General features: G+C 43.6%; 1 protein-coding gene across 1 annotated transcript in view; it reads left to right on the forward strand.

The window, feature by feature from the left end:
- The window catches only part of DOCK4 (dedicator of cytokinesis 4), a 503,583-nt gene that overhangs the window by 319,063 nt on the left and 161,634 nt on the right, over positions 1-22,886 (forward strand). Inside the window, exons 13-15 of the mRNA XM_045288941.1 lie at positions 6,586-6,711; positions 16,329-16,453; positions 17,558-17,720. Of these exons, the coding sequence (XP_045144876.1) occupies positions 6,586-6,711; positions 16,329-16,453; positions 17,558-17,720 (414 nt within the window). The remainder of the gene's footprint in view (positions 1-6,585; positions 6,712-16,328; positions 16,454-17,557; positions 17,721-22,886) is intronic.

Here is a 22,886-nt window from a genome sequence, read left to right on the forward strand (position 1 = left end):
ATTTTTGATTATGAATATTCCTCTTCTGTTTGTCATTCCTGCCATCGTTTACTTTTACCCATCCACTAAAAATGTTCTTGCTAAAATAAATCTGACAGATAAATCTAAATAAACATTGACTATAAAAAACATATATATATATATAAAATCACCTTCAGAGTAAAAAAGATTTAAGTTCCTGGAATTGGCCAGAAGACGGATAAAAATGTTTATGTAGACTTTTAAATCATTTATGTTACGCATTTAACAAAAGAGTCAGAATAGAAAATATAACAACAACAACAACAAAAAAACCTAGAATATGTAACTTTCAGACTACTAGTGGAGAGGGAAGTTGGAATAAGAAAATCTAATGTATTTAGAAGATAGCAATTAAGTAAAATAAGTTAAAAATTATGATAACTGGGAAACAAAATAAGATAGCCGAATGACCTCTCCAATAAATTACACTCAACATATCTTGTCAATGCTGTTTCACAATTTGGCACTTATGTAGAACTTTGTCTTATTTATATCTGGCCACAAACCCTGAATCCTGTGTCACTAAGAATTTCACAATCTTCGCAAATGTTTATTAGTGCACTTCGCCTACTTGTATGTATCTGTTTTATGTTTGTCCTGGCTCCACTGTAGAGTATTACTCTTGGTAGACAGATTTGTCTTGAAAACTCTACAGCAGTGGATCTTGTAGAGATTTTCAGGAGCTAGGAAATGCTCAATCAAGTGATAATTGAACCTGCCTATAAAACAAATACTATCTTTGTGAGTGACACTTAGGGGACTCGTACTGTCTTTTGATAGAAGTCTATTTGTTGATATTCATGATGGGGAAGGATAAGAACAGAAAAATAGTATGTTGCAATATGGGGCATTGTAGCAGCAAATGCAGCAGCTGTGAACAATCTTGAACACTTCCTTGGTGCCAGACTTAGCCTGAAAGAATTTGTGGAATTGGTATTTTCTACGTTTTACAACTATTGTGAGGAAATCTCAGGACCAGGCCATGTTTCCTTCTGTTGCACATGGTGTGGTTTTGAGTCAGAATGAATAACAGCGGCAACAACATCTTTATCGACATGGAATCTGAGGCACAGAGAAGCTAACGTTGAGTTGGGGTCATGCAGTGAGCTATGTGAGACCTCTCTTACACTTCACCCCTAATAGCAGCTGGAATGTCTCCACTGTGGTTGTCACTACGTTCCATTCCCATCGGGGTCATTGGTGGCAAAGTGGCTGATGTAGTCTAAACTAATTTGGCTGCTACTGTCTATAAGCCATGCTGTGCTTGCCATTTCTAATAAAAGAGTGTAGAATTAGAAGGAACCCGTTTACAGAGTGAGTTACTTACAGTCCTGGACAATTAGAGCTCCCAAAACACCAGTCACGTTTGGTTAAATAGATACCAAGCCTGTCTCCCTTGTGGGGCTGCTCCTTAAGCTTAGTCATGAACTAGAAGCTGTCTTCTTACAGGCTCCCGATTCCTGAATGACTACGCCTTTGTCCAGAATTAGACAGCCCCTCCACCACACCAGTCACTGCTCTCAAGGTAACTGTGACCCCGAGCAACCACATAGGACAGAGTAGAGCTGCTTTTGTGGGTTTCCAAAGCTGCACATCTTCACAGGGTCAGAAAGCCTTATCTCTCCCCCATAGAAGGGCGGGTGGGCTCAAACTGCTGACCTTGTGGATAGCAGTCCAACACTGAACCATTAGCCACCAAGACACCTTGTAACTGACGATTAAACATCTGGGCTTATGTAAAGTGTAGTGTAATAATGTTTCTGTAAATAAGGTTTCTTTCTTCCTTGACATTTTCATTCTTGGCATTTACTAATGGCACGCTGGTGGTGCAATGCGTTAAGTTTGGGGCTGCTAACTGAAAAGTCAGCAGGTCAAACCTATCAGCCACTCTGCTGGAGAAAGATGAGGCTGTCTGTGTCCATAAAACATAGCCTTGGACCCCCAGAGAGCCATTCGACTGGGTCTGGTTGGGTGGCTATGAGTTAGAATTAACCCGATGACAGTGCGTTTGGTTTTCTTTACTTCCTTTCCTTCTCTTCCTCCTTCTCTTCCTGTCCCCTCCCTCCTTCCCTCCTTTCAAAAAGTAATTTGAAAATATTATTTTGTGAAGTTAAATATTTAACTTGGTTCTTTAACTAATTGGCGGTCATAAAGCCTATTATTAAAAAAAAAAAAAAGAATTCCTTGAATTCTCTAAATTAACCCAATCCCTGATGACTTTCCCTGATTTTAATGTCCTTCTCACCACGTTAAGGATCCTGGGTGGCACAGTGAGGTAAGTGTTAGACCGCTAAGGGAGCGTTCAGCAGTTTGCACTCACCACATACGCCAGAGAGAAAGATGTTCTCTGGCACAGTTTCCCTCTGCCCTCTAGGGTCTCTGGAAGTCGGAATCAACATGGCAGCAGTGGGGTGCACGTCATCAATTCTGCTTTACATCGTACTGTACATGGGTGGGTTCTTTGTGTATTACTGGTAACCAGTTCCTTAGGAGCAGGAATCTTGTTTATAGTCTTATGTTCCATTCTCCAGCTTTCTCCTCAAGGCCTACCTTACTGCATTGTCCAGAAATTGTGGCAGAAAGAAGGTAAAGCAGGTAGATCACATTTAGAAAGCTACCTTACCCGCCAAATAGTAGGCCAGGCCAGTGAAATATTCTCACTAAGCAAAGCATAAGAAGTGAACCATTGCTCAATGAACACATATCCTATGCCGTAAGCCATTAGCAACTAAAGATAGGGCCAAGCATGTTTCTTGAATGGCATAAATATTTGTTCAATCTCTTTTGTGGTCATGAGTAATTTCTTAGTCTTAAGACATTATTTCTTACTTGTTTCTGGTGACTAATTTATCCAGCCTCTTTATTGTGGTCATTATAATTGAGGGCAAAGTATAAAAATAACATCAGGAGTTTCTCTTGTTAGAAATAAATAAATCCTTCTGTAATGACTCCTTTGTGGGCTTCCCACTGGGGGAGCTCATGTGGTTTTTCATGGGCATATTCAAAGTAGACCCACTCTTTGATGTGTTTTGGGCAAGCATCGTGGTTTCTTTCTGGGAAGTGAATTGATGATGTGGGAGGAGTCAGATACATTTATTTCAGTCAAGTTGTTGAATTTCCACTTCCAGACTCCATGGTCTTCATTCTGGAGAGAACTGGGCTGCCTCAAAATCACTGCCTCTCCCAAATTACTGCCCATTGACTAGACCAGGGGTCCTCAAACTTTTTAAACAGGGGGCCAGTTCACTCTCCCTCAGACCTGTTGGAGGGCAGGAGTATAGTTTAAAAAAGAACTATGAACAAATTCCTATGCGCACTGCACATATCTTATTTTGAAGTAAAAAATCAAATGGGGCAAAACCTCCTGGCGGGCCGGATAAATGTCCTCGGTGGGCCACATGTGGCCTGCGGGCCATAGTCTGAGGACTCCTGGACTAGACAGACAGGTGAAGTGGCTTTTCTCTCTACCTCTCCAAACCTTCATGTTGACAGCTATCATTTCTAATCAAACTGTGGGATGCAATCAAGTCTAAAATACTTAGTTTTTCTTTTCTCCCCCACGCTAATTTATTGTTTTTGTCTCCCCTGTTTCTGAGCCCACCAGCCACTCTGCAGTAGAAAGGTGTACAGCCTTGGGATCCATATGAGCAGTTCTGCTCCGTCCTATGGTAGTGTCTTTGGAGTGGAATCAGCTCAAAGGCAGTGAGTGCAGTTTGATAGGGATCGCTTCTCCATTTCCTTCCTCTGTCCACCAGATGGTTCCTCTTTCTATCTAAACGGATCCTCTCTGTCTCTCCACGCTCATGACTCCCTATATAGAGAACCTTGATGTACTTCTCGGCTCACACTTCGCCTCCTTCTAGCTGTACTTCCCTAAACACAGTTTGTCTCAATTTCTTGTCATTCCCTTTCTTCCCGATCTACTGGGAGTTAATGCTTTGTGCTTTGCTTTCCTCAAAGTTTCATGCTTGGTAAAGCATTCAGGATTGAGATATAAAATTACACTGCTGGCTTGAAGTATGTTAGCCCCCCAGAAAAACAAAACAAGAATCTCGGTCAGTTTTCCTTCCTCCAAACCTACCCCCAACTGGGCAAGCTCTTTCTGTTTTCACCACAGCTCAGTCCTTTGACCCCCCTCCTTTGTGTGTACCACTTAGTAGTTGCCGGTGTCTCTCCGCTCATCAGACTTTTGACCGAGATGCTCGAGTAACATGTTCACTTGCAGAGATCACAGGGCCCTGCCTTGCATCTGGTTAAATCAATCCTATTCTCTCCTTGTGCTCCCCACCCAGATTTGAACCGTGTTCTCCCCAGTGGGAGGGACTGTTATGGTGTACCGTGTCTGGCACACACTGGCATTCTACAAATACCGACTCCTGGTGATGCTAACAATGGTGGTGATGGTGTGGGTGAGCATGTGGAAGGCAGAAGGACAGCAGTGGGAGGAGAACAGAGCTGCCAGGAACGAAGTGGGGGTAGTGGGAGAGTGTGAGTCAGGACTGCTGACTCACAGAAGGAAAGAAAGAACTGCTCGGACAGATGGGTGGCGACATGTTTCAGTTTGTCTCTATTCTTCTGCCTCTGGGCTTGAAAAGCAACCAATGGCACCACATAAAATATCCCAACGAGAGTTGTATCCAGCCAGCGTCCAGAGGCTTATTCTCCTGGTACTTCGTTCTTTGAGGTTGTAGGAGAGCAGTTGCCACCTCAAACCCCCCCCCCCCTCCAACATCTTGACCCCTGCCTTCAGCCACCCACTCAAAATGGAGGTGGGGTGGGGATGAGAGCCTACTAATGGTCTTCAGTTGCCATCAGGGTCACTGCTGTGTGCCAGTGTAGAGCTGTGCTTCGAAGAGGTCTCAGTGGGTGGAAGGGTTAGCTAGGAGCCCTAGTGGCACCACGGTTACATGCTCAGCTGATAACCATAAGGTTAGGTGTTTGAATCCAACAGTGGCTCCCCAGGAGAACAGAAGTGGCCTCCTGCTCCAATGAAGATTACAGCCAAGAAGCCCCAGGAGGCAGTTTACTTGGCCACGGGGGAAACCTCTGCATCGAATTGACTCCAGGATACAAAGCAAAGCAGCTCCCTGCCATCCAGCGAGAAAAGCGACCCTGTAGGACAAAGTAAACCCTTCCTTGTGGGTTTCCAAGACTATACATTTAATGAGAGGAGGAAAAGCCTCATCTTTCTCCCAGGGAATTGCTGGTGGTGTCAAACTGCTGACATTTTAGTTAAGCAGTTCAATGAGTAACTCTCCACCCTACCAGACTCCTACAACAAAGGTTAGCTAGGCCCAAATGGGATGCATGCTTAATTGAAAACTCTTGTGTTCCTTCCAGATTCATTCTCAAAGCACCGCTCCAAGGCAAACATTCTAGTAGATCTGCATGTCAGAAAGTGGGGGCCACTAGGAGAGGCCCTGTGCATGCCAGTGTTATGTCCCTGACCTTTAAGCATGTCTCTTGAAGGTCGAGTCTAGCCCTGGCGAGGCTCCAGCTTCCCTTTGAGTCAATGCTTTCACCATTCTGCTCAAAAGCAGTAGGAACTCTGTTGCCCCAGTAGGTCAATCACCAGACTATTAGCCGGGAGGCTTGTGGTTCAAATCCACCAGTTGGAGAAAGATGAGGCAGCTTGCTTTTTGTGTGAGAAGATTTACAATCTTGGAATTCCTATGGAGCTACTCTACTCTGTTCTCTGGGATCCTTTGTATCTTTTAAAACCTTGAGTTATTCTGTGTCTTCAGATTTCTGGTCATCTTTCTGATATTTGGTACTTATGCATCTTCCTTCTTCAAGCGCCTGTTTAGATGGTATCAGGCTTTGGAGGACATTGAGGCTGGATGACCCCTCAAACTGTTCCCTGAGATCATCATTAAATGGGAATGCCCAAACCACACATGCCCAGAAATCACTGAACCAAAGCAGTACTTCCTCTTACTGTGTAAAGTGCATCTGCTTTGCGCCTGGTGCTCTTTTAAAGAATTTTGTATGGGGGATCAAATTGAAAAGAGCAACTGGGAGACTTGGCTGGGAATTGTGGGGTCAGTGAGTTTCCGATAATAGTCGTGGGGTGAGAGAATTGTGAAAGGTAGCAGGACTTGAACAATATAATCAATGTCGCTGAAAAGTGCATGTATAGAAATTTTGAAATAGTGTATCTTTGGCTATATGTGCTTACACCCAAATGTAAAACAAAAACCAAACCCCTTTCATTTGAACATGAACATCCTCCGGGTTCAGGTAGCCCTCCGTTGATGGACTGAGTGTTGGTACAGGAATCTGCCCCATTCATCTGGAGCTTGAGTACAGAGTTTGGGGACACAAGCCAGGTGTTATCTCTCTTCTGTTTAAGTGTGTCCATTTGCTGTCAACTTCCTCATAAAACTCAGTGGCTGAAGTTGGAAGAGGGTAATCTAGACAGTATTCTTGTAGACTATTGATTGTGTCTGAAAATTAATGCTCACCTTAAGATGATAATGCCACAGGTCTTTACTTGTTGAAGCGCTTGCCTTCGTGCTATTTCTAACCCTCAGTCTTTCTTCTGCTTTCTCCCATTTGTTTTAGGCTTGGCGGTTTCCCTACAACTGTTACATGGCGACATGGAACAAATGAGAAGGGAATACTCCTCGGTATTTTCTCATGGAGTATCCATAACGAGGAAGTTGGGGTTTTCTAATATCATCATGCCTGGTAGGTAACTGCACAGTCTGTGTAGTGCAAGCAGTTTGCAGTGGTTGATGGTTTGAACCAATTCAGACACTCAGCGGCAGAAAGACCTGGTCAACTGCTCCATAAAGATATGACCCAGAAAACCCTGTGGAACCGTTCTGCTGCAGAACCCATGGGGTCCCACACATCTTGTAAATGTCGTATGCAACTACACGTCGTTGACATATACAATTATACACCTTTTCTGATTCTTTTTGTATATCTAACTGTATAACTGTGCATATATTTCCACTGAGGATTCCCAAAATATATACCTGTCTGTGTTAGGCAGGGTTCTCTAGAGAAAAAAATCCAGGGCACATAATGATAGATAGATAGATAGATGATAGATAGATAGATAGATAGATAGATAGATAGATAGATAGATAGATAGATTGATTGATTTATATACTGAAATGGAATACAAAGCTATTATTCCACACAGCAGTACAGAGGACTCAGTTCTCCTCACTTTCATGTGACAGTTAATATACTGAAGGTCCTTCAACTCATGCTGGCTGCTGGTCCAAGGTCAAGGAAGCAGACAGTTGCATTTGCCCTCAGGCAAGACGAGCAGAGTCTGTCTGCAGGCAGCAGACTTGGCAGAGTGGGGCAGAAACAGCAGGAAGATGAGAAGTTGAGGCATAGCAGAGGCCATAAAGTGGGAATGTAGAGAAGCAAGTCCCAATGGAGCCACAAGTTCTAGCAGTGCATGCACGGTGACAAAATCCACCAGTAGTGTGGTGAAGCAGGTGATGATGGAGCCTCAAGCTCTATGATGCGTAGCAAGGTGACAAGATCCATGGGTTGGCTGGGTCCGTAGGTATCGCAGCACATGGTTGAGTCTAAGGACTAACTCAGGAGCATAGGTCTGATCACCAGGGAGAAAGAAAGACGGAGGCTGGCCTCAGAAAGCCATTTATCTCAGTCATCCTCCAATCAAACTGCGACCTGATTGACAGGCTAAACTCCTCCCACATATTCTTACAGGAGCCAAATTGGCACAGAAAACCTAACCGTCACACTGTAGTACATAGAAAAATGTGGATTAAGGAGATTCACGCTAAAGTAAGTGCCAAGTTTGTCAAAACTTTGCTGCCTCTTAGAGTAGGACAGTACAATCTGTCAACCAAAATAAATTCAAGAAGTGTACTCCAACTCTTGTGATGGCAGTTAGGGTTTTCTGAATGCTATTGTGCACAACCCAAGGGGTTGAGCTGGAAGGGTGTTGTTTACTGATGACCAAGGTGTTTTTAGTAAACTTTGGGTTCATTCATGTCAGCAAGCCTTGACTGAGTGGTGACTCTGTGCCAGGTGCGAAAGTATTAAGCGTCATTTATCCTACTGACACTTGCTGTGTAACAGATGGTCTTCTAGGTACAGGGCCACAGCAGAAACCGAACGCAACAACAGAAAAACATCCCTTCCTTCATGGAGCTTACAGTCCACTGAGGAAAACTATACTATGTCAATAAGATATACATGTTCATGACTATAAAGTGCCAGGTGGATTCGGGGTGTGGAAGTTTAGGGAACTGTGAAGGTGGTGTCAGAGAGGACATTAGGTTGGACTAAGACACCGTTTATCGTTGCATGTTTTGTTGAAAACCTTTTATGTGTCTTGCCCTTTGTTCATAAGCCAAGGAGGGGCTTTTTATTCGTTGTTGGATTTTGTTTGACTTGGTCTCCCATTAAAACCCAGAGTTTCCACTTCTTAGATGTTAGGAGCTGGAAATTCACATGTTAAGTAGTAATGTTCCCATTGCTGGACACACACCCTCCCCTAGAGCTGCACACCCCCCCCTCCCTGGTCCACAAGAAAAGGGAGAAAAATAGAAAGACCAAATGAAATACTTTCAGATTGTTGGGTGTATTTTTAAGAAGTAGATCCTCTAAAGCCCTGTGTCAATTTCACATGTAGAGGAATTTGTATCCCACAGGGCACCTGCTGCTGCTTTGAGCCCCAGTGTGCGAAGAGGTGAACAAAGACCTCACAGGATACAGAACTGACTGGCACTACCCATTGCCACGTTTTGTGATCTGCTTTTATTTTTCTAATTGTGGCACACACCTACGTAACAAAACATTTGACATTTCAAGGTTCTTCATCCTGAAAGTTCATTCGTGTGTGTTTGGGGCCGGGGGTTTTTGAGAACCAGTTAAGTACCCCCTCGATGACCTGACCTAGTTTAGGGTAGTGGGCCTGAGCACATCACGCTGCTGTTGTCCAAAGGGACTGCTCAGGAAACAGTTTACTTGGTGACATCTTCTTCAGTGCGGCTCTTGCAACTGTTCATTATTTCTTTCAGTTGCTAAAAATAACTGGCATTTCCTCTTCAGCCCCACCCGGCCCCCCAAAATTGCATCCCACTGGGAAGCAAATTGATGGGTAAATCTAATATAAAAAACATATTTCAGAGCAGAATATAGCCAGCTGTTGGAAGAATTTCTCAGCTTGATCTCTGGGCAGTATCAGTGAGAAATGGAAAAACATAAAGCTGGGTGACACTTCATCTGGTGAGTAATTGCCTGGGGTGTGCGGTGCTCCTGCGGCTGTTGTCTGCCTCTAATGACGGAAATGAGCTTCCAGTGGATCAAGTCTTACTTCTGTCCCCTCCCTTGTCCAAGTGGTGCCTTGGCCAGGCTTGTGGTGGCCAGGGGAACAGCCTTTTCTGCGGAGGGACAGCAGGTCCAGGGACTGCGAGACATTTTTTTCAGTCACTTTCTTCTCTCCTTGTCATTCTCGGCTTCTTAATCTTCCAACTAAGAAGGCCCCTCGGGCACAGTCCATTAAGCTAGCCAAAAGGTTAGTGGTTCGGACCCACCAGTAGCTCCCCTGGAGGAAGCTCAGTGAAGATTACACCCAGGAAAACCTATGGGTTATTTCCAGTCTGCCACATGGGGCAGCTGTTTGTCTAAATGACTTAGGGGCACCTAACAGTAATAGCCTGGAATCTTTCAAAGTGGAGGACCGAAGTAAGGACGCGTTCATTTGCATACCTACCTCCAAGCAACCGTGGGAAGCCAGCAGTCCTAGCTCTGTTCCCTTTTGTTCCGCATCCGAATGTTGGCTTGCTGATGAATTCTCATCGTGGGCCTCTAAAGGAAACTGGCCAAATGCTTCAGGAGAAGACCAGCATGGACGACTGGTTGTCTGATCTCAGTGTTCCCTTGACTGTCTGCAAGCCCGGCCTTTTAAATTTTTATATCTTTTTCACTGTGCAGTCTTGTCCTTCAGCGTTAATTTGCATCCATAGTGGACAGCTAGGGTCCGGACAGGTCAGACACATGCTTGTATCCATGCAACCGAGTTGACCAGCCCAGGCACCGCCTCTCTGCAGAATGAATTATCCGTGGCTCTGTGGTGACAGGCTCATGCACATAGCTTGCTCTGAGGGTCCCGGGACGTCATCAGTGCCAAGCTATTTTTGAAATGGGGAAAACAGAGAAACAAATAGTCTTTCCTTGAGCGAGGCCAGGTTTGAGGAGGGCGTCTGCATGCCGAACTTAGTGTCACCTGGATGTCCTCTGGACTCTTCCCCAGGGTCAAGGGTAGGCTGTTCAGCACTGTCTTAGGGCACCTGATGTTTAAAGAAGAAAAGGCACTTTCTATGAAGACCCTCTGCATTTTGTAAGCCAGCTAACTCTGAAGGGACTTCCATCCTGGGTCTCCAAGCCTGTGAGAGGGAAGCATTAAAAAAATAAAATACAATTTTGAAGGTGCCTGTGTTGGTGTAATGAGTTACGCATTGAGCTGTTTACAAGAGGTTAGAAAAATAAAATAAGATTTAAATCAGAGCTCTCCAAAAGAAATGTTATGCGAAGCACAAGTATAAATGTAATTGTTCTGGTTGGCCACCATCAAAACAAAAAAAGCAAAGTGAAATTCGTTTTCAGAATAATTGTGTTGACCCCAGTACACCAAAAAGACTGTAATCTCAATAAGTCTTTAGTCATTAAAAAGACAGTTTGCCTTCTCCCTTTTTTTTTGGCTCTGGCTCTGAGAGCTGGTGCGTATTTGACGGTGCATCTCTCTACACACCACACACATTTCAAGTGCTCAGCTGCCCCAAGTGGCAGCGGTTCTGAGCCTACGGGTCTTGGCTGACTCTGTGTGAAGCCAAGGCTGGGCCACTGCCAAGTCTCAGGATGGACTTGGTTTCCATCCACCGGACATTCTGGAGCAGAAGCTGGTGGCCTTGTCAGGAATGTCACAGAAGGTCAGGTGGTCCCCTCCTTTCACCCTGAGATTCAGTCTTAATCTCAGTTGGTGAATCTGTGTCGGCGACGTTTTCATGGCCTTTCTTATATTCCCGCCCCCTGTCCTCTGTGTACCTTGAGCCCTCCCTCCTGTGGCTCAGCTCTTTCCCTTGTGCCTCTTTGCCACACCCCAACTCAAGCCATGGCCCATTGCTCCACAGGTGGCGTTCTCAGCTGTTAGCTCTACAGAAAGAGACCTCCAGGTCTTTCTTTCTCTTCCATGGATTTGCATACAAATGTGCTTGACACAATCGATGGATGTATGGATTGTGATAAGAATTGTACGAGCCCCCAATAAAATGATTTAAAAAAATTAATTAAATATTTTTTTTGAAGAAAAACCAACCCGCTAATACGTATTTTTTGGTGCTTTCCCTTCTGCTGCTTGGAGCTGCTCTACTTTAAAGTAATCAGCCTCCCTCATCCCTCCTGTGATGAGTTCTGAGCTCTTTCATCATATTGCTTCTGTTCTGGGTGCTGCCACTTTGTGTTGGTTCTGTCCTGGAGAGATGGTCCCAGAATGGACACCAGTGCTCCAGGGAGGAATGCAGCAGACCAAGACCTCTGGGCTCCACATACCCTTTTGCTGGGGATGCAGGATGAATTGCACTAGCTTATTTGATGGTTTTTCTCCCCCTGTTGAATTATACTTCTTCATCTGTGCATGCTTACGATACTCTGGACACATTTCTTAATCACTATAATTCAGTTGCTTTCTCCATAGAATAGAAGCAAAGATAGTGTCTTCTGATATGAGGGGGCTCAAATCATTGATGGAAATTTTTCATTATCTTCCCATTCCATTTTTCCACAGACCTTTTGAAGCCCCCTGTAAAGTTGCTATGGGGATTTAATCAAATGATCTTCTTGGAGCCTTGGCAAATGCCCCAAGACATAGTAGGCCTTCATAAAGTTTTATTGCTGCTCCTGTTGCTATCATCATCATCGTCATCCATAATCTACATTCATACATACATACTCCTGGGCTTTTTGCACATAAGCTTTTTTTTTTTTCACCCAAAGAACAAACTATGTTTCAGGTCCATAAATATCAGTAAGCACGAGGTCAGATAAGACACTGGGCTAGACCCTGTGGCCACATGTGGTGGACTAAATGTGTGGTGAGTATTCATTTTGTACCTTTATCCAAAATAACCACAGGGCAGAATCAAGAGCTGGAGGCACAGCCCTCTGTTCAGTTGTGGTCAAGCCATCCATTCCCTGTACTTGACTCTAGTCATTGTGCTCTTTTCCATTTGTCCTCGCTGCTGTGGCCCAATCCTTATTCCGTCTACAGTAATAATTTGAGAATCCTTCGCATATGTACATACAGGCGTCCTGGTCAATAGGTCTGCTAAACAGGAAGGTGTTGCGGATCTCAGGTTTACAGGGTCATACTTTTGGAAGCCATACCGTGTTAATACACATTGTCAGGACAAGAGATTTTCACACTGATATTCCGAATCGCTCCTTGGTTTCTCTCCTAATTACCCAAGATGCATTCCTAACACCATTTGGGCTTATTAGTTTTCTCGGGAGCTGACCTCAAGTGTATTGATTTTAATTAGCACTTGTTTCAACTTTATCCATCTGCATATTTTGGCAAAGCGTGGCCCCTTGCGGGACTGACTCTAGTAAGCTGTAAAATTCCTGGGGAGAAGCGTATGCAGAGTGTCACCCTAGAGAAATGTTCTCTTTTGTCAAGCAGCCTCTCCGTGAAAAAGAAATATTATTTCAATACTAAGATTTGGGAAAAAGGTAAATGGTGATGCTGATGGAATAGAAAATTAAACCACAGGTAAATAGTATCTTATGAATGCTTTCTGTTCTGGAAGTTCCTTTGTATGTCCTCGAGACAGCAGAAGGTAATTTTTTTCGCAGAAAGGAACTTTAGAAATAGTCTCTCTCTGCAACAATGACACAAGAACCTGAGGCCCAAAGATGTTGTTACTCAGTCTCGACGAGCTTCCCACAAAGGAGACAGTAGCTGAGGTAAAAGTACTCTAGATTCCCATATTCCCATCTGCCTGTGACCCTGCACCTGTTGGGTTTATGGCTTATCTACTCGTCCTTCTCTTGAGAAGAGAGAGGATTCCGTGACCTAAGGAAGTAAAGAAAGGATTCTCAGAATCCAGTGCTGTGTCAGCATTGCTGCTCTGTCAGAACACGCGCCAGCATGCTCTGTTCTCTCTCTCAGTGGCCGGTGTAAAAGCCCTGCCCCATTCAGTCTTCTGCAGTCCCCTCCTCATGTTGGAGTGCCTGTCATCCTTCTACACACTGTGTTTTTACTGATAGAGTTTTTAGGTTGCTTTTGATACTTGTCAGCTTCTCTCCCTACTAAGATTTAGGGAGGACGGAGTTTTGCTCATGGTTCAGTTTGCAGGGCCTAGAATAGTACCTGCCACCTTGTAGATGATCAGAATTCACTGCTATCAAGTCAATCTCAACTCACACAAGCCTATAGGAGAGCAGAACGGCCCCCGTGGCTCTCTGAGACAGTACATCTTTACTGGAGGAAGCAGACAACCTCTTCTCCTCCTGCAGAGAGACTGATAGTTTTGACCCACTGACCTTATGGTTAGCAGCCCAGTGCATAACCCACTATGCCACCAGAGCCCCTTGTGGATGTGCGATATCTATCTATCTATCTATCTATCTATCTATCTATCTATCTATCTATCTATCTATCTATCTATCTATCTATATATTTGCTAAATTACTACGTGGGGAATTTCATGAAGTTAACCACTGTCTCAGGTCCCCTGGTAGCATAGTAGGTAAGCGTTGGGGTGCTTGCTGCAAGGCTTGCCGTTTGAAACCACCAGCTACACCAGTGGTTCTCAGCCTTCCTCATGCCATGACCCTTTCATACAGTTCTCATGTTGCCGTGACCCCCCCCAACCATACAGTTATTTTTGTTGCTACTTCATAACTGTAATTTTGCTACCGTTATGAATCGGGTGCCTCCTGTGAAAGGGTCATTTGACTACCCAAGGGGTCGAGACCCCTTCTGTAGCTCAGAACCGCTGAGCTACACCAAAGGAGAAAGGAGGGGCTTTCTACTCTATAAAAAGTTATAGTCTCGTGAGCCCACAGGAACAGTTTCATTCTGTCCTATAGGGCTGCTGTGAGTCAGCATCACACTTGACGGCAGTTTTTGAGTGAGCCACTGCCTGGTTTCCCCCCCCCCCCACCCCCTTCCCCCAGCACACACCTACGTCCACCTTTGGGCCTAGTCCACAGGCCAGAAAAACGATTGTCTTGTAAACCTCTCCCCGCTGCTGAGATGACAGCATCCTTGTCCGCAGCAAGTGAAACGATAGAAGCTGCCATCCCCCAGATACCTCGGCATCACTTGACAGACAGCTAATCCACATGTGACTGGGGCAGGCTATGAGTAATTATGAGGAATTTCCTAATGGGAAAAGCCCTCTCGGTGTACTTGTCCTTCCTCACGGTAATCTGTTTGTAAGCAGAACAATTCATTATGTGTCACCTATTCCACAAAGTAAAGGAATTTTGCTATTGTTAGCTAACATCCCTTGCTAAAGTAACTGGATATGAGTATTTGTTTTGTTTTGTTTTTTTAAACCGGCCAATTCTGTTCATTGCAAAACTATTGTTATGAATTTCCTCCCACACATAATATTGAAATAGCATATGTATGGGGAGACCTTTATAGTTTGTTGAGGTTGGTTATTTCAGAGAAATTTATGTATTCACCCTCTGTTGTAATTTTAAAAAAAGTAACTGTGTGTGTGTGTGTGTGTGTGTGTGTGTGTTGTAGGAATATACAATGGGGCTTCAACAAGTTTGTGAAAAAATTCTATATCTTTTCATTCCATTTGCCCACATACTTGTTGAAGCCCCCTTGTATATGTAGTAACTGAATCAAGTGGGCTTATTAAATATATATACACACATATATCCCTTGTAAAATATATAAGAAAAATTATTAAAACAAAGTAAAATATAAATATTGTTTACAGGTTGTTAAAGAATGTTGCTTTGCCCCTGGCCCTCTAGGTTGATTGCCTTCCCAAGGAGTTTCTGCCAGTGATCTGAAAGTACTGGAAATTTATAAAGTAGCAGCCCTGTGTCAATTCTATAAACTACATTTTATAGTTTTTTTATGCTTGTTATAATGGGTGATTTCAGGTTTCATCTGTTTTAGGACTTCTCATTTCCCCCGCTGTATGGGCCATCTGTTTCCTGGTCAGCCCAGGTCATTCACAAATGATTTTATCAGAAACAGTTGTTCCCTGTGGAGGATGGCGAGCAGGGACATTGGTATCCCCCATGCTACTGCAGAGCTGGGGGAACTTTCCTGTAACTGCCGTGCTCAGGAAATTTTCATAAATCTCCAAATGTTGGGCATAGTCTTTTCCTTTAATGACCTGCTTGCTTCTGGGGTATTTTTTTTTTTTTAATTAAATAGGTGTGTGTGTGTGTTCCTTTTGATTTTCAAATGTTTGAAAGCTATCTTAAGTGAAAGTAAGTTCAACTTGGCCAGCCTTTTAAAGTGTTCTAGTGTCACTCCACTTGCTTATTTCTCACTTCTCTGTCCATTTGCCACTCCCCTTAGTTTAAGGTTGCTAGTAGGCAAAAAGTGCTCTCTTCTTCCCCAGCAACAAGAGGAGGGCAAGATCAAAAAGCATTCAAGTCTTCTAAATAACCCGTGGAGGATGGGGGTTAGATAATGCACATGTACCTAACCAAGTCGATATAAATCTAGGGCTTTGTTCCTTTGTTTTATACCTCCACGACCTGACTTTGTCTGAATGGCTGGATTGTTATTCTGCATGTGTGTTCGCGAAGCACTCACCCGGTTTCTCCCAGCAGTGAGATCGTCTGGGCCGTGGATTTTGGACAAGATGCAAATTGCACTTGTACCCTCTGTAGCCCTGGTATTTTCCCATTCCATTTTGCATTTCTGTAATGCTAAGTGCTGTGACTACAAAGTAGCAAGAGTGGCTCCTGTGAAAAGCCCCTGCCACACCGTCGTTTTGTGATCACACCTCGTAATGAGGGGAATGAAATGAGGGGAATATGGCAAATGCCCAGGTTTGACAGCCCTTTGCCACTCTGTTCCAGCGTCCACGTCCTCGCCGCACCTTCTCCAGCAGAAGTGCCAATTCAGACTAACGAGGGCAGGCTGGGCTTTCTTCTCAGTTACTGGCAATGCAGGTGGGGACCAGGGGCGCTGGTATAGATGAATGAGGTATAAGTGTACTTCTGTATGTGTAATAGGCAAGTATGATTGAAACGTGTTTCTAGGTAGTGCGCTTTGTTAGATTTCCTAGTATGCATAACATGGTTTTAATTCTCTTTCCTCCTAGGTGAAATGAGGAATGATTTATATATCACTATAGAAAGGGGAGAATTTGAGAAAGGTGGGAAGAGCGTGGCCAGAAATGTGGAAGTCGCCATGTTTATTATAGATAGTAGTGGCCAGACCTTAAAGGTAAGTTAGCATAAGATGTGTGTGTGTGTGTGTGGTGTGTGTGGTGTGTGAAACAATTCCATGTAATTGCTTTGGGTTCATTTTTAATTCCATCAGTTAGTTTCTAACCTGCAGAATTTCTTTCTTGCTTTTTTTCTCCACCCTTGTGTCCTCCTTCTTGTTTTATCATTCATGTGATCCAGCAGAGAAACAGGAACAAAAGAGTTCCATAATTGAATGTTTAAGTTAATTAGGTCAACAATTTGCGTATAGTAGTGATTTCTTGAGAGGAGGCTCTGGTGCTATAGTGGGTTATGGATTGGGCTGCTAACCACCAGGTCAGCAGTTTGAAACCACCAGCTACTCCTCGAGTGGAAGACGAGGCTTTCTACTCCCATAACGAGTTTCAGTCCCAGAAACGGTCAGGGGCCCTTCCACCTCTCCTATAAGGCTGCTATGATTTGGAATCAACTCAGTGGCTGGTGATTTAAGTTGATTTCTTAAATGTAGTATTTTTATGCTATATTCCCCCATTTTTGCTCATAGTTTCAGAGGTGAATAATTTTTTCTTCAGTGACTGGTAAAAAGTGAAGAAATAAATCATATTAATCTAGTCTGTTCAATTTTATGTATTTCCATTTCGGCCAAAACAGACCTTGAGGAATAGGGGGTGACTAAATGTGGTGGTTACAGTTCCTTTGTGGGAGAAGTACTTTGTATGAATCCGCTCTGGATGGAGAAGTACAATTACCTGTGCAAATCAGAGGGTTGGTCCCCCATTTAGTGAGCCTGCTGCTGAGGCACAGAGCGGGCTCTTCACTAGAGCAGGTTGGGAACTTTGCCGTGTGGGTGAACTCCAAATTGGGCATGCAATTGCCCATTTCCCACATGTCCTGTGGAGGGCCACCTTGCTGGATAGGCCCTGGGAGACCAGGTGAATTAGACAGACGTGGCTCACTAGGCAGCCACAAGTATAGAAGACACAGTGGAAGGGATCAAGCAGGTAATTGTGCGTGAAAGTGCCATTTGGGGATCAGGGGGATAGAACAAAGTAATGCATTGCTCTGCTGTCTCAAAATGAGCCATAAACCAAGCTGTCTTTAACCTGGGTGCTTCTTTCCTTAGGATTTTATCTCCTTCGGCTCTGGAGAGCCACCAGCTAGTGACTACCACTCCTTTGTGCTTTATCATAACAACAGTCCCAGGTGGTCCGAACTGCTGAAGCTTCCCATTCCTGTGGATAAATTCAGGGGTGCGCATGTCCGCTTTGAATTTCGGCACTGTTCTAGTAAGTATTTGGTGAGGTCGCCTGCGTACTTTGCTGGATTGAACCTGTCTGCTTCCTGAACCTTCTAGGCCAGTGGTTCTCAACCTTCCTAATGCTGCGACCCTTTAATACATGTTGTGGTGACTCCACAACCATAAAATTATTTTCTTTGCTACTTCATAACTGTAATTTTGCTACTGTTCTGGATCGTCATGTAAATGTCTGATATGTAGCATGTATTTTCATTGTTACAAATTGAATATAATTAAATCATAATTTTGTGATTAATCACAAAAACAATATGAAATTATATATTGTGAACTATTTATGTGGTTTCCAATGTCTAAGGTGACCCCTGTGAAAGGGTTGTTTGAACCCCAAAGGGGTCATGACCCACAGGTTGAGAACTGCTGCTCTAGGCAGAAAGTATGTGCCTCTTGCTGCTGTAACAAAAATACCACTGGTAGGGGGTGCTTGAGAGAACAGAAATTTCCATTCTCCGTTTAAGAGACTAGTAGTCTAAATTTGGGGTGTGGCTCAAGGAGAAATCCTTCTCTGTTGGGAGACAGAAGAGTTGCCTTGCATTCCGTGGCGCTTTCTGGCATTTGTTGATATCACAGTCTCTGTGTCTACTCTGAAATTTGTGTATAACTCACAAGTGATTGAATATAGGGTCTACAGTCTAGGGCCAGGAATTCAACATGCATTTAGGATCCACAATTAAATCTATACGTGTTCAGCAAATCAGAGCTTTCCAGAAGGAAGAATCGGGGTGAATGGGAATCCCAAATGGCATGTGACCTCTAAGGAAGGTCCAGCCACGGCACCATCCATCCCAGTTCACATCACAGGCCTCACCAAGGGGAAGCAGTTCCAGCAGCCACAGCAGGGATGAGTTCATTAAATGTTTGGCCAGGATGGCCCATGGATGATGTTATAAGTATCTGAATGGTCTTTGGTAGAAAAAAACATTCCCTACCCTTGCTTTATGGAAATAAAAGAATAAGAAGTAAGAGGAGGAAGAGATACTTATGAAAAGAGATCAGCTCATCACTTTACAATTTGAAAGACTATCCAGAATAGGAGATGAAAAGACTTAAAATGTGACTGGCTCAGGTGGGCTCTGTGTGTGCACTTGTGCACGTGCATGTTGTGGGTGAACATTTGCAGAGCAGCTTAGCTTCCCTTTCACTAGTTTGTATGTAGTGTTGCGATGGCTGCACTTCCCACAGTGTGCCAGCTCTCTCCCCTGGCCTTGGGCATCCCTGACAAGTCTAGTATCTCTCCAGCCAAGAGCTGATGCAGCACATGGATGGATCAGGGCAGCCGGCAGGATTTTGCAGGGTGGTATTTTAAGTCACTAGGTAAGGCATTGGGGGCTTACGTTTACCTCTGATTTGTATGTGCCTGCACCATTGTGCAATCTGAGACAGTATTCAACTGAGAATCAAGTCATGTCCGTGGGTATAGAGGACACAAAGTAACTGCCTCACTTTGCAGCATGAGAAACCCAAGAGAGCGCTGTTGCAGGATTTGTCCACGTGGAGCTTGCCAGGCAGCTGTCTTTTCTTGATGACTCTGTTTTCGTTCTTTCGCATGCATTACCGTCCTCTTAATCTCTCCAGCTCTAGCAACTAGCCCCAAGCCAGGGAGATTCCTGTATTTCCTGTCCTTGTTTCAGAAGCTCCCAGAGTGTGAATTGTGGCCTGACAAGGGAGTGATATCAAAAGAGGGTCACACTCATGGAGACACAACCCTGTAGAAGGAATGAGTGTGTGAATTGGGAGGAGAGGTGTCCTTGCTCGTAGATACGGGCTGACTTGACCTGAATGGTCTCAACTTCATTCAAAATAGGGCAAAGGAAAGGGACTTTGGTTGTAGGGAATGGCTCCTGGCCACACCTGAATTACGCTGGTTGGCTGTGTCAGAATGCCAGATGAGAACTAGCTATTCCACCATTCTCCAGATTTCCAAACATTTCCCAAGGAATTCTGGCTGTTTGAAAATCCAAAGGGTTTGGAATTGTCCCACATCCTCACTTTCACCAAAATTTGACTAATTCTCACTGGATCTTAATATGAGCTTTTAGCTTTAGAGAAGGAGGGGAAATGGAAAGGAAAGGTAAAGCAGGAAATAACATAACATTTTGGAGGAAATGATTTTAACTCAGAACTTGGAAAGCAAAATAAAGGCCAATTTCAGCATAGAATTGTTTGCATGCTACCCTCTTGCGCTTATACTTCAAACACTATTAATAGGCTGACTTTTTATTTGTTGGTTCTTGTTGTTTATATGTTTAATTATCGTTAAGTTTTAGAAGAAACAGCAAAGTATAAAGAAGAAAAAGTCCCCCTGATCTCCCAAAGTGGGATTAATCCTTGTAATCATTTGATCACATGGGATTCTAAATATTTCAGTGTGTCATCTCTTGCAGGAGAACGACTAGGCTTTCTACTCCTGAAAGCAGTTATAATCTCAAAAGCTCAGAGAGAGAGAGTCACGTTATTCTTAAATCAAGTCTTCACTGAACACCTACAATATGCCAAGACAGTATGGGACACTGGCGTGGCATCATTGCCTTGGGAAAGACACAAAAAATGAGCAAGCCAAAGATAAGATGTGTAAGGCAGTACTGAGTACTAAATCCACTGCTCTGAGTCGTTCCAACTCAGAGTAACCTGTAGTGCAGAGTAGAACTGCTCCCTAGGGTTTCTGAGACGGTAATTTGTTACAGAGCAGGCCGCCTCCTCTCTCTCCTGAAGATCTGCTGGTGCTTTGGACCTCCAACCTTGTGGCTCTCAGCTCAATGCATAACCCACTGTGCCAACGGGGCTCATTTGAGAATACAATGAAGACTAAATTGAATCAGAGGCTGTGATCGGGCCTGTGTTGCTATTTTAATTAGGTCAGGAAAGACTTCTCGAATAAGATGGCTTGTGAGCAGCAACATAAGAGAGTGTGAAGATCATAAAAGATTTTCAAAAGAAAAAATAGTTTTGGTATTTGAACAGGAGGCCAATATTCAAAAGTTATTGTCTCGTTTCTTATCTGTGTTCGTCCATCCAGTGTTTATTATGGAATCTCTTATCCATTTTTTTCTTTGAGAATTGAACAGCACACAGCACACGCACCGAAAAAGATCATAAAATAATCATAGGAAATGACTTCAAAGTAAACCTTCTCCCTCAATTCAGAATTTCCATACCCCAAACAACCATTAATGTAAAAAATATCTTTCCATAGATCTTTTTTTAACTAGGATTTTTGGTTTACTTTAAAGAACATCAGTTTTATCCAGTTCCTCTGTGAAGATGAAATGAATGATTTTAGAAGCAAATCTAAAATTAATGAATTTATTTATTAATTTTGAAATTATGAAAATGAAATGAATGATTTTTGAAGCAAATCCTTTGCTATAGCCATGTTTTCAGGGACATGCTAAGAGCCAACACCAGTCAGCCAAGGCACTCTTCTCTGTGTGGGACCACACTTTCCTGTGGTTAAATAGTGCAGGATTTGTAAGGGAACAACATGGCGCTAAAACCACTTGTCTGATCTTCAAGATCATCCTATCTTAACTCCTCTGGTTCCAGTCTCACAGCATCCAGAAGCCAGACTTTTCTCTCAAGGGCACACTCCACTTGTGAGGGAAGAATAGCATTCAGCCGGCAGTCGGAAGAGAACTCCTCCCTGCACATCTAAGCACAAGGGCAAGTTGACTTGAACAGACATGGCTCTTTCAATGCTCTCTCCATTTGGGCAGGAAAAGAAGTTCGATGGAAAAAACAGGAATTCTCAAGCAATCAAGAGCAAGTTGCCTAACATCTTACAATCACAATTTCATCGATAAATAATTGCTAATTACATTTGACATTTCTCACCATTCTAATTCTTAATTAGACATCTGAAAACCTCATTTCATTTCCAGCTTCCAGAATATTGCTATAGTAAGTTCTTATAATCAACTATACTTACTCCAAGGAGGTTTACTTCTACAGGGCTCATTGTCCTCACATGTGTGGGTGTAGAGAACGTCGTCCAGGCATGGGTCAGAGCAGCACACCCTGCCCCCTTACCCTCTCCTTCAAATGCTTATTGTGTTTTAGGGGAAGTTTACATGGCAGGGTATATGCCCACTCAACAATTCATACACAAATTGTTCCATGACACTGATTTCAGTCCTTACAGTGTGTTAACAGTTGAACACTTACCGCTCCTCCTGCCCCATCTCCATCCATCCACTTTCCCTGTCCCTCTTTCTCCTCTTGTGTTAGTCCAAGTTGACTAGAGAAACCAATTCAGAGACACTCATATGTGTATAAGAAAGAGCTTTATATACAAGACAATTGAATATTGAGAAACTATCCCAGCCCAGTCCAGAGCAAGTCCACAAGACCGATATAACCCAATCTATAAATTCATCTTAAGACTTATATGCAACACATGTAATGATGCTGAATGCAAGAAGATCACAGACCAGTGGATGGTAAATCTTGTGGATCCAGCAGCAGTATAAGCATCCCAGCGCTGGCAGAGGTCTCTACGTAGCTCCTCCAGCTCAGGGCACTAGTGTAGCTCCATGTGTCAGCTGCAGTGTCTCCCAGGGAGTGAGCAGTGTCCTGCCTCCAACAAGCTATTTGTCTCCTTCTTGCCTCCAAATGAGATTATCAAGCTGAGACCTGATTGACAGGCTAAACTCTACCTTTTTACTCGTAATCCTCTCAGATTGACAACACATTATATAACTACTACACCTCTCATCTTTGCTTTGGGGTAAACGTTGATTATTCGATCTTACATGACAGTTGTTTAAAGGGGCACATTCTTCACAAGTGTGATTGTTTATTTTATAGGTCACTTTATTATGTGACTGAAAGGTGACCATTGGGAGTGGCTTCTGTTCCAGGTCAAAGGTTATCTTATTAGGGCAGTAGTCTCAGGGATTCATCTAGTCTCTATCAGTCTAGTAAGCCTAATCTTTCTATATGAATTTGAGGGTCTTTTTCCTATTTTAATTGGGAGTTGCCATTGTGTTTCTGGGTAGAGAGTTGGTGGTAGTAGGAGGGCACCCTCTAGGTCTGGTCTCAGGCTAGAAGAGGCCATGTTTCCGGTGACCTAAATTCTTCCTTGAGTCTGTGATTTTCTTCACTGTCCTTTGCTCCAGATGGGAAGAAATCAATAATTGTG

The sequence above is a fragment of the Echinops telfairi genome, unplaced genomic scaffold (assembly GCF_000313985.2).
Source record: "Echinops telfairi isolate 266 unplaced genomic scaffold, ASM31398v2 ScPeMD7_23;HRSCAF=83, whole genome shotgun sequence".
NCBI lineage: Eukaryota > Metazoa > Chordata > Mammalia > Afrosoricida > Tenrecidae > Echinops > Echinops telfairi.